General features: G+C 42.4%; 1 protein-coding gene across 1 annotated transcript in view; it reads left to right on the top strand.

The window, feature by feature from the left end:
• bmp1a (bone morphogenetic protein 1a) overlaps positions 1–6,125 on the top strand; it is a 31,652-nt gene extending 25,527 nt beyond the window's left edge. Inside the window, exons 14-20 of the mRNA XM_035166114.2 lie at positions 880–1,040; positions 1,226–1,406; positions 1,818–1,943; positions 2,049–2,176; positions 2,741–2,954; positions 3,192–3,442; positions 4,680–6,125. Of these exons, the coding sequence (XP_035022005.1) occupies positions 880–1,040; positions 1,226–1,406; positions 1,818–1,943; positions 2,049–2,176; positions 2,741–2,954; positions 3,192–3,442; positions 4,680–4,814 (1,196 nt within the window). The 3' untranslated portion in view covers positions 4,815–6,125. The remainder of the gene's footprint in view (positions 1–879; positions 1,041–1,225; positions 1,407–1,817; positions 1,944–2,048; positions 2,177–2,740; positions 2,955–3,191; positions 3,443–4,679) is intronic.
• Positions 6,126–12,845: the final 6,720 nt, after the last annotated feature.

Here is a 12,845-nt window from a genome sequence, read left to right on the forward strand (position 1 = left end):
CCTAATTAACTGTGCCTATACTGCATTTGTTTTTTTTTTATTCAAGAATACACTCTTTCACATTAATGAAGAACGCTGCAGAACTGAAAAACTTGTCTTATTAATTAATGGATGAGTCTCGCCCCCTATGAATACATCCTCAGTGTTTCTTAACCAGTGATGCTGCTGCTGCTGCAGGAGGTCTAGTGTTACATGCCCACTCTGATTGGATCAGAGAACCAATCCCTTCACATTATTGATTATTCTAAAAATATAAAAAACAATGTGAACATGTAACGCAAAGTTTTGTAAAATGTAGTGGAGTAGAACGTACAGATAGTTGCTGAAATATGTAGTGGAGTAAAAGTGAAAAGTACCTGAACATGAATCTAAAGTAAAGTACAAATACATGAAAATTGTACTTAAGTAACAAAGGATACAGTCAATAAAGTAAAAAAAGCACATTAAAACAGAACGAATGTGGTATTAAAGAATAATAGTATTTTACTGTAGTAATTTACATTGACTTTACAATGAAGAAATACAATGGGTAACAAACAGGTGCCTAACGTCTGTATTGCATGTAGAAATAGCTAAATACTGTACTTTTGGCCATACCAGCATTCACATATAATAACCCACCAGCTGCAGGAATAACCAGTGCACATTAATCTTGTCTAACAATAGCTTGGCGAGGGTTCGGGCACCATGTAACATGTTGTGTATTGTGTAACTGATACAAAGCTCTCATGGAGTACAGCCACTAATCAGGTTTATTCAAGACACAGAAAGGATTTCAGAGTGCTCTTGTTTCAGCAACATTTCTGAGAGCACGTCTGCATCTCTATCAAGCTCACTATTTGTCCTTGTCTCTTCCCATGGGTTGTGTTTTCCGTACAGCTGCCTGTGGAGGCTTCATCACCAAGCTGAATGGGTCAATCACCAGCCCGGGCTGGCCCAGAGAGTACCCTCCAAACAAGAACTGCATCTGGCAGCTGGTCGCCCCCACGCAGTACCGCATCACTCTGCTCTTTGACGTCTTTGAGACTGAGGGCAATGACGTGAGCACTGGGGTTATTTTGAATCGGCACGGGGTGGGTTTGTTCTGTGTTCTCCCTCTCCGTCATTGCACCCACAGCTCTCCTCTTTCACAGCAAATAAACCCAACTTCCTCTCCTTCATGTGTCGTATTCAAAATGAAATAAAAATGCCCCAGCCTCATCACATGCTCTGTTTCTCTGCTCAGGTTTGTAAATACGACTACGTGGAGGTGCGCAGCGGGCTCTCCGCTGACTCAAGGCTACATGGGAAGTTCTGCGGGGCCGAAAAGCCGGAAGCTATTACCTCTCAGTATAACAACATGAGAATTGAGTTCAAATCCGACAATACAGTGTCTAAGAAGGGCTTTAAAGCACAGTTCTTCTCAGGTGAGTGGCTCTTACAGTGTTGAATTAAATTAGCAGACTTCCTGTGTTTCAGGAGGTAGAGTGGGTTGTCCACTCATCAGAAAGACAGTGGTTTGATGTCGAAGTGTCCTTTGGCAAATGCAGAGCCTTAAATTGGCCCTGATGGCTGGAGCATTATTGTGTGTGTGTGTGTGTGTGTGTGTGTGTGTGTGTGTGTGTGTGTGTGTGTGTGTGTGTGTGTGTGTGTGTGTGTGTGTGTGTGTGTGTGTGTGTGTGTGTGTGTGTGTGTGTGTGTATAAAGCTCTTTGAGTGGTTGCAAAGACTAGAAAGGTGCGATATGAATGCACTCCATTTACCATTTCCATTCAGCCACTTTCACTGTCGCCTACAAAGGAAACAGTCACCAAGGTTGTGTCCTCTGTGCCTCCGCAGACAAAGACGAGTGCTCCAAGGAGAACGGCGGCTGTCAACACGAGTGTGTCAACACTTTCGGGAGCTACAGCTGTCAGTGCAGGAGCGGCTTTGTGCTGCACGAGAACAAACACGACTGTAAAGAAGGTATTTCTCCTCCACACGGCCACTGTGCGCCCGCTGTCTGGTGTTAACGGTTTGAGTGCAGGACGATGCACAGGTCTGTGTTAACCCAGTGATGTCTGTTTGCAGCTGGCTGTGACCACACGGTGAACAGTGTGAGTGGTATCATCACCAGCCCCAATTGGCCGGATAAATACCCCAGCAAGAAGGCATGCACCTGGGCCCTCACCACCACTCAAGGCCACCGCATTAAAATCGTATGTGCCACTTCCTCCTGCTCTCTGTGTAATTTCACCCGTCAGTCCTGAATTTATTGGAGTGCGTTGCCTATTTGTGTAATTGAACTGCTAGATTCATTGAGTACATCTGCGTTTACTGTGCAGAGACTGTTTTGGCACCACCAACAATGATTCTGTTATTACATATTTGTTTACTGTGTCACTGACACGCAGTAAATCATTTGAAAGAAAACCAGCAGCCAACGCATAATATTAAAAAGTGTGATGCCTGCGTTTGTTTCTGGAAAATAACACTAGATGCTTCCTTGGGTCATGCTCCACCCCTCCTCTTTACAAACTTTCATTGAAACAGTTGAGGTTTTTGCGTGATTCTGTTAAAATGTAATATATAGTCAAGACACGTGTTTCCTGCTTTACCCTAGTGTGCCTGTGTGCTCAGAGATTAGTTTTCTTTATCCAGTGATAGCAATAAGACACGTTGCTATCAAGATTATGTCATTTGACTTAAAAAAGGAGTGTAAACATCTGAAAACTGAGTTACTTATAATAATATAAAATATGTAATGACTGTTTTTGTCACAGGCTTTCAATGAGATCGACGTGGAGGCCCACTTGGAGTGTACTTACGACCACATTGAGATTTACGATGGCCGCGATGGAAAAGCCCCAAGTCTGGGTCGTTTCTGTGGCACAAAGAAGCCGCAGCCCATCATGTCTAGTGGCAACAAGCTGTTCATTCGCTTTTTCTCAGATAATTCAGTGCAGAAGAAAGGATTTGAGGCTTCGCACACTGCAGGTAAGAACAGATGTTGATGTGACAGCACTTCCAACTCTGAAAGTTTTTTGGAGGGGGCGGTATAATATGCACAAGCTTTAGATTTAGTCCTAAATCCCCTTCCTTTCTGAGAATGATCATGACTCATAATTAAAAACAGAGCGTGTTTAAGAAACCTTATTGTGTGGATGACTGTGAAACCACAAATGAGACGCAGTAGTGCGAAAACAAATCTCAGCTCAACTTCTCTGTCCACAGAGTGTGGAGGTCACCTAAAGGCAGAGGTGAAGACCAAGGACCTGTTCTCCCATGCCCAGTTTGGGGACAATAACTACCCCGGAGCCTCCGACTGCGAGTGGGTGATCTCGGCGGAGAAAGGCTACGGCGTGGAGCTCATCTTCCAGACCTTCGAGATTGAGGAGGAGGCGGACTGTGGCTATGACTACATGGAGCTGTTCGACGGAGATGACACCAAGTCTCCACGGCTGGGGCGTTACTGTGGCTCAGGGGTAAGAGCAATTTTAGAAGCAACCTCTTCTTTAACAAGTGTTTTAACAGCAGGAGGGTTGAGACAATTGTTTGCAGTGGAGTAACCTTTCCCAGGGGTTTTGAATGGGATGACTTTGAAGGACCCTGGGGCTCTTGATTCCACTCCTACTCCAACTTGAATGAAAGTCAACGAGTTGGGGGAGTTCCGCTGTAGGTCGACACAAGCCGTCGCTCCCTGGGCGCTGATGGCCTATTAGAATCTCTGGCACTGGGTTGTAAATACAAATTAATTAGCCAATGCTGAGGCTGCAGAGTCCGGAACAATGTGGGCAGCAGGGAGTAGAAACAAGTTTCCTCAGGTCAGAGAACAGCTTGATTTCATTTACACACTTCAGTAATAAGCTCTGGCCATTTACTCACAGCCTGTGCCTGTGAATCATTCGCTGGAGGGGACGTAGCACCCGGAGAACCCTGGGGAGCAGCTCCTCAATCAAGTTTCCTTTTATAAAACCGGTCGAAATAAACTGACACAATTCAGACCAAAGTAGGGTGAAAACTCATTAGAGTGTGGGGGAGCTTACTTTTAGCCCAGGGGCTTTTTTTTTTTTCTCAGTTAAACTGACGACTGGTTATTGTCGGTTCCACAATAAGATTTGCAGACCTTTTTTTTCTTGTGTTTTTAAATCCCTCTCCCAATAAGCTAAGACTTATGGGCCATTGTAGATATATTATTAATGTTATGAATGGCAGCTTTAATCAACAGTCTGGAGTATTTACTGTTGGTGGCTGGAGCCAGAGCATCTCAAACAACTAATTATTTTTCACTATGATGTTCTGAATTAATATTCATGTGACACCACGATCCTGACAAACAGCCAGGTCAAGTTAACTTGTGCTTCACTGGAAACACTTTAGCTCAGTGTACTGAGGACAGTAGAAGCACATGAAGCTGTGCAGCAGTAAATGGTTTTGTTCAGTGAAGAAAGTGCTCTCTGCAGTGGTGCACCAATCATCAGAGAATATTTTATCTTCACATCGATAGCAGTGGAAGCCTGAATCAGAATAAAGCTGAGAAGGTCCTGGACCCCTGTGGCCCCTGGCTGTTACAGAACTAGCTGTCATCTAGGAAGAAGCCATTCGTCATGGTCACTGATCTGACTCCGGCTTCAGCGTGGGACAAGTGCTTAGTTTAAATTGAAGTGCAGTCAGAGAAGCAGAAAGCCACAAATGAACCTGTTGTTGTGTCCCTCTTCACAGCCTCCAGAGGAGATCTACTCAGCCGGTGACTCCATTGTGATCAAGTTCCGCTCTGACGATACAATCAACAAAAAAGGATTCCACGTGCGCTACACCAGCACCAAGTTTCAGGACACGCTGCACTCGCGCAAGTGACCAGCGGGGGCCGGAAGGGGCCGTGCAGGGCAAAGGGGCAAGCGGAGGGGCCCCCAGGGGAGGCGCCAGCCTGACGCTCGGAAACCTTCGGCCACCAAGATGAATCAGACACGACAGATTAGCCGCAAGACCACCAACCGCACCTCAGCTCCTAGGGGCTCTAGCTCCCCCCACAGACTGTGAGGAGTAAAGCCATTCTGCAGTACACCTTGTTTTTACCTTTTTATGGTTAGGATTGGGGTGGGAGGGTGGAAGTCCACTTTAGGCGGACAGTGGGGGAAAATGTATTGACCCAGTTCCCTCCATATAATTTTTTCATTTGTTTCTTCTTTTTTTTTTTTTTAAACATGCCTCCTAATGAGAGGCACACAAGGAAAACAGTGGATTCTCAGGACCTGCAGCTGGACAGATCCCTGCTTTTGTCGGGCCCGACCACCACATCCAGGGGGGGAGGAGGAGGGAGGGAGTCAGGGAAGATCTCCTGCGCTCCTCTGTAATTGTCCTCCTCTCCTCACTCTCTCATCCCTTCGGTTCAAGGATTCCTGTCTGTAAGAGGATTAGAAAGACTTGACTTGAGATTTTGATACTGTATGTCGGTCAATTGCATGTAATTGCAAGCAGCGAAGGAAAAAATTGTACAGCGGCAACACCAGCATTTGTAATTGGCATTGTCCTGGCATGCAGTGGCAAGATTCTCGTTGTTACCATTAACAAGGAAATTAAGGAAGCAGTTATCTTATTAAAGGACTAATAAAAGAAATGTGGTCCATGTCTTCTGGTTGGTAATTGCTCACCTGACGACTGGCTATTACTGTACCTCCATGTATAAAGTCATGTGTATAATCTTTCAAAGGGAACATGTGCTTTTCTCAGCTCGAACCAGTTAGCACTTTACAGAGAATTGTTCCAAAATCATGAGCTTATGAATTTTTGTGAAATGCAATGCCAGTTCACTTATTTTTAAAATGCATTTTATCTCTCTTATTCTTAATTGTTTTTTTAATTGCTCCATTTAGTTCCTCAGGCATACTTGAACATTGTGTGTGCCCTGCAACATGGGGTAATAAAGATATGACTAAATGTTTCAGTGTTGATTTACAGGTCTGATGTAAAATAATCTCTCACCAGAGGAAATGCCTTTTTCTTGGTACAATGAAGTATTTCTCAAGAACCAAATGAGCCTGGCTATTTATTGTTATAGTAATCACATGTATGATGTAAAGGTGGAAAGGTACTGTTGACATTAGCCCTAAAATTGCCTTCTCATGTATAGCCATTGGTCTATGTTGAATATACTATGTTGCTCACTCATTCCTTTTCTGCATTTCTTTCTCATTCTACGCTGTGGGGGTAATGTTGTGTGACACTGCAGCGGTTCGATACACATTTGATGTCTGACCTTTGTTCACAATATTAACTGATTACGGGTTTATTTTTAAAATTTTAAGTTAAACCACGTGCTGCGTTGCATTGACTGAGTTCCTGTTTGAGTGCAATCCAGGACATGGGAGTAGGAGTAACAGCACTGAGGACTTAAATGACACATGGGTCTGTGTTTGAAATAAGGTTCAGATAAGTTTTCTGACAGCCAGAAAACACAAAGAACGACTATAAAAACCAAATATAAATAGAAATATATGTATTTCTCTATAGATGAAGCTTGTCATTTCAGAGCACTTAATGGGACCAAGTTTACTTTTTCCATCTTGCCACATCTTCATTTCTTTCTCCCCCTCAATTATTCCCTTTCTCTCCTGTTGTGTTTCCTCATAAAAACACGTGGAGCAGAGCAGTGTTGTATTGTTGCGCCAAAAACTGTCAACGCTGCATGACTGAAATTGGGTCTGTCGTTCTGCTTACCCCAACAAAACGGACTGTCAAATACATGCAGATGTAATAAACCTGCAGTCTGGGTGAAGACATACATTCATGAATAAAGGATACAGATTTGTGAAAGGTGCAGGTACAAGGTAAAGGGCTGTCATTTAGGGTATTCAGCATATTTTAGATTTGGACCTTAACATTCAAGTCACACTCCTATTTAGACATTAACAGATACAGTAAAACTAGAATGGCACTCAGTAGCATGCATAACTCTGCCAAGGCCCAACTGTCACCTTATGAAACCACGTCTAAATTCACTAGATCTAGCTTTTTATTTGTTAAGTTGTACTTATCGGATAGATTCCAATTTTTTTATGTTAACAATTACTCTTCCAGGCACACAAAAGTTAGTCATGGAGTTCAACAAGGTTCTGTACTTGGGCCGATACTTTTCACATTATATATGCTCCTTTTAGGCAACATCGTCAGAAAGCACCATGTACACTTCATTGTTACACAGATGACTCCCAGCTGTGCATATCTATGAAGCCTGATGAATCTAATCACTTAGTTAAACTTTAGGAATGCTTCAAGAACATTAATGGGATAGTTCACCAAAAATTGTAAATTCTACTCACTTTGCCGATTGAGGGGTGGGTGAATCGTTGCAGCCAAATCCAATACAATTGAAGTAAATGGCAACCAATGTCATTTACACCATGTTTTTAGCCTAAATGTCGTCTGGTATCCTCCTAGCCCGGAGCCGCGTTCACGTTCAATGTGGCTCTGGGCTACGAGGATAACAGCGAACATTTAGGCATATAACAATCAAGCCCCTTCATAGCGTAGTAATAAATCACTTCGCTCCCAAAATGTAAGCTCACTTGTGGTTCCCAGACTCTGTAAGAGTAGAATTAGAGTTAAAGCCTTCAGCTACCAGGCTCCTCTCGTGGAACCAGCTCTGGGTTCGAAAGTCAGACACCATCTCCTCAGTTAAGGTTAAACTTTAAAATTCCTCTTTATTAAAGGGCCCATATTTTACACATCCGGTTTTTGAGGTATTGGTACCCCTAAGATGATATATCAGTGGTTTAAAGTCGAAAAAACTGCAGCAATGTGTATTTCCATGTCCTCTCCTCTGCCTCTCTCTGGAGCTGCAGACAGAACAGGCTGTTTTCGCCTGCCTCTTGAGCCCCTCCTCTGATTGGCTGACTGCACTTTGAGTGCTTCGCGACCAGGCCTATCACCCGTCTCATTCTGGTAAACACAGCTGAAAGTCACTTTATGTTTGCAGCTATAGAAGAACAGCCACAGAGCCTCGGAGGTTGGACTGGTACCTGCTGGGTGGGGCTGAGAGTCGAGTGCGATCCCGAATGACATCATACGGAGGAGGAAGTACAAAACGAGACGTTTCGATAACATATTTCTTAGAATGGACTGAGTGAAAAAGTCCGCGGAGTGACTGTTTTCAGACTTTGAGGATCCCTACTGACCCCCTTCAAGTCATTACGGATAGTAAAAGACCAGAAAATGTATTTTACACAATATGGGCCCTTTAAAGCCTGTAGTTAGTTCTGGATCAGGTGAGTCCTGATCATGCACTGAGCACTTATTAGGGCCAGAGCACCGAAGAGTGGGAGACAGTGGGAGGCCCTATTGAAATTGTAAGGATTTTCAAAGCTGCGTTGCGTTGCGTTGCGTTGCGTTGCGTTGCGTGACGTGACGTGACGTGACGTGACGTGGCGTGGCGTGGCGTGGCGTTACGTTACTTTACGTGACGTGACGTGACGTGACGTGACGTTACTTTACGTTGCGTGACGTTAGTTTACGTTACGTTCCGTCGCGTCACGTTTCTTTTCGTTACTTGTAGTTATGTACCGTTACTTAACGTTGTAGTTACTTTTCGTTACTTTACGTTACTTTACGTTACTTTTCATTACTTTTCCTTAGTTTTAGTTACTTTTAGTTACTTTACGTGACGTTACTTTGTTACTTTTAGTTAGGTTACGTTACTTTACGTTACTTTACGTTACTGTACGTTACTTTTAGTTACTTTACATTATGTTACTTTTCGTTACGTTGCGTTAAAGTAACGTAGCGTAACTAAGAGTTACAAACACTTGAAAATAAAAAAACTTAATTAGGAATGATGCTAATACACTTTCATTGATCAAAGTAATAAGATGATATGAGGAAAAATCACATGTTGTTTTCTTATTAGAAGGGTCAGACCCTGTAATTTTAATATTGTGCTTTGGTGTGATGTCACACGTGTTTGGTTTTAAATAAACTGTAAAAAGATAAATAAATGGATAAAATAAAATAAATTTATGATTAAATACATTGCAACATGAAGTCATGAAGTCTCAGAAGGATCTGGGGCCCTGGCACATTTCTTCACTCGGCCTGAATTTTATTGTACTAAAGCAGGGATTCCAAAACCTTTGAGTCCTTGATGCCCAAAATAACCGAGTCAGAGATATGTGACCCCCATTATCCCAAAGGATATTTTAGCTGAGCTTGTTCACAAAAAATCTCCCATGTGCAATGTTTCCTGTGGTGCTGTAAACTGACCTGCTGCAAATGATGCTGTCACTCATCTGTCATAATCACCATGCATGGTTATTTACATGGTTTTATTCTAACAAGTACTTTTTTTAGCTTTTGGAACAATTATGGCTAAAATATGATATTGAGAATTGCATCTAAATTGGATTTGATGTCTGTAAATCACCTTGTGACCCTTTTGTGTCTCATTAAAGGTCATACTTCTTCTAACCTGTTAAAGGCCTCGTCCAGATCTTCACAGTCACAGCAGCATCCGTACTGGTAGATATCACACTCGCAGCAGCACATGGGATCATCTGGCTCCGGAGGCTTTAACTTCTCCCATTTCATTATGGCTTCCTGAAGTTCACAGGGCAACTTCCTTCTCTGGAGCGATGCACAAATGAACTACACCATTAAAACAAACTATTAGTGCAGGGAACATATCTATGGAAATGTACTGACAGAATCTATAACACAAAAACACACACACACGATCTATAACTTTGAAAAAAGCACATATATACATACATATCAACATATATATAGGAGCAATTATCGTAATTATAGAGGGTTTACTTTACATCTGAATTGGCAGCAATATTTCATCTATCTTACTGTCTATAATGATATAAAACCACTTATCAATTAAAAGCAACTAATTAGGGCCCGAGCACCGAACGGTGGGATGCCCTATTGATCGCTTTCTTCACTAACCGCAACAGGCTTCAAAATGCCTGTGCTCTGGCCCGTTAGTGCTACAACGTAGCCCTAGTTGCTCATTACGGTCCACGCTATCAATTGCAGATCACACGGTGGAAATTGTATGTAAATTGAATGATAGTTGTAAAACAAAGTTTAGTTCCTGTTGCCAGTAGGTGGCGCCATCAATATTATTACATACAGACTAATAGATCTGTCCAAGTAGGGGCTCTGATGTAGCATTAGCAATTTTGTTTCAATTGGACAATGTTACAACAATTTCATTTTCACACTGATCAGTAGGTGGCGCTATGACCCTGCACTAATATTAATATATGGAGTTGTTCAGGTCAGGATTGTGATTATAGGTCAGCATTTGGGGGCCGGTTGGATAATGCAGAGTGGATTTATGACAACATCGTCTTCTTTGGCGAAGGATGAACCTTCGCCGCACCTCAATGTTTACACAGTTTGAGGAAATGTCACAATTCTGACCATGGTCCTATGACTTGACTCAGCTCATTTGAGCTGTATATTGTAAAGCAGCCAGGAGCAGTGCATTAAAGTATAAAACTTCCTGTAGCCAGTAGGGGGGGCTTTGACGACGAGTCAATATTGACACATGGATCTGATCAGGGTGGGACTGTGAATGTGTGAATGAGGTTTGATGCTGATGGAACAATGCACAGAGGAGTTATAAATAAATCCCTATTGTTTGGCGAAACATCAAAATTCTACGCCACGCCACGGTCAGAGCGTGTAACGTACACTTACATTTTTTAAATTTTACTCTTAATCGTGAACTTAAGTTATCTCTCAACATTAATTGACAAACATCCGTAAGTTTAATTTAGTTTGCAACATATTAACAATGTGTGAACGAACTCTTCAGCCCTGGGGAAGATTTGTGCCTTGGGAAGTCTTACACTGCCCTCTAGTGACTAATATTGCAGGTACAGCTCAATCATCTTGATTTGACTCATCAAACTTTAACGCCACGTCACTGTCAAACCGCGTGATAAAATCAAATATACCGAGGTAGTTTACATCTCCATCTTGTTGAGATGACACTCATTTCAATATGAAGTTGATCTGATGAAAGCCCTACGACAAGTTCGTCAAAGTAAAAATGTGGAAAATGGCCAATATGGCCACTCAAGTCAAAATGGTGGGCTTCCTGTTTGTTCTACCTTTTCGATCCAAGAGACTTTATTTTATAGACACATGTGCCTAACTAATTTTTTGTACATGTCCGTCACTCGTGGTGCCGGGGCTGCCCTTTAGGGGGCGCTAGTCAGTTATTTTGCCACGCCCATTCCTTAAAACCATATGAATGTCTGCAGGGGGGGGGCTGTTGCTACACAAATGTACATTGAGGGAGATAGACCCATGAACACGGAAGTTACAGCAATTTCGTGTGTCACAGCAAGTCGATGAACTTTAACGCCACGCCACTATTATGGCGTTTGACGAAAAAGTCACAGTAATCTTATGGCTACATTATCAATGTCTTGAGACTCGTTTGATACAGTTTGACATGGTTGCGGCCAGTGGATGAGGAGGAATACATCCAAGTGTAAGACGTACAAAATACAAGACATTTCCTGTTGCCACCAGGGGATTTGAAGTCATGATTTCTGTGTAGATGTCATCAGGCCGCGACTCTTGTCTTACATGTCTAGTTTGGACTCGATTGGACCACGTATGTCCAAGATACAGAACCTCGTGTTTTGATGGCGTGTAATCAAACTTTGACGCCACGCCACGGTCATACCATGTGACGAAAAATCGATCTTTGAGGTAGTTTTCATCTCCATCTTGTTGTGATGACACGCATCTCCATATGAAGTTGATCTGATGAGAGCCCTGGGACAAGTACATCAAAGTAAAAATGTGGAAAATGGCCAATATGGCCACTAAAGTCAAAATGGCGGGCTTCCTGTTGCTTTTTTCCAATTGCACCTCTGACTTTTTTGTTTGTCTGGTCATGATACACCTGGGCTACGATTTTTGTGAAGATCGGTGAAAGCTAACTGAGGGGCTTTTCCTTAGATGGCGCTGTTGAGCCATTTTTCCACGCCCATTTCAAATTACTCCAGAATACAATTACTTTTTGGGGTTTTGAATTCCCTGCAAACTTTGGTAACAATTTGAGCATGTCTAGGCCCTGAAAAAGCCCCAAAAGGGAAATACAAATCCTTCGAAATACAATAGGGCCTCCCACCGTCGGTGCTCGGGCCCTAATTATTTGCAGGAAATTCAAGGCCTATGGATATTTTAGTATTCTGGAGTAATTTGAAAAAAAAAAGTCAGGCAAATGAATTGGCTTTTTGAGGGCGTTCGAAATCACCTAAAAAGTCAGTTTTTTTAGGTCGTCCAAAATATGATAAAAAAGTCATACGCCGGTATGTCGTTCGAAATCACCTAAAAAGTCAGTTTTGTACGTCGTCCAAAATATGATAAAAAAAGTCATACGCCGGTATGCCGTTCGAAATCACCTAAAAAGTCAGTTTTGTACGTCGTCCAAAATATGATAAAAAAAGTCATACGTCGGTATGTCGTTCGAAATCACCTAAAAAGTGATAGTTTTGTAGGTCGTCCAAAATATGATAATAAAGTCATACGCCGCCGGTATTTCGTTCGAAATCACCTCAAAAGTCAGTTTTGTATGTCGTCCAAAATATGATAAAAAAGTCATACGCCGGTATGTCGTTCGAAATCACCTAAAAACTCATAGGGTGTCCAAAATATGATAAAAAAACCGGTCGTCTGTCTGTCCGTATTTTTTTTTTTGGACGGACAGACGGACGGATTTTATGTTTTTTTTTTTACATCCGTCTGTCTGTCCGTATTTTTTTTTTTGGGACGGACAGACAGACAGACGTCCGTTATTATATGTCTGTATGTAATAATAGTGATGGAGCCACCTACTGGCAACAGGAAGTAAGCTTTGTTTTA

Source organism: Hippoglossus stenolepis, chromosome 9 (genome assembly GCF_022539355.2).
Source record: "Hippoglossus stenolepis isolate QCI-W04-F060 chromosome 9, HSTE1.2, whole genome shotgun sequence".
Taxonomy (NCBI): Eukaryota; Metazoa; Chordata; class Actinopteri; order Pleuronectiformes; family Pleuronectidae; genus Hippoglossus; species Hippoglossus stenolepis.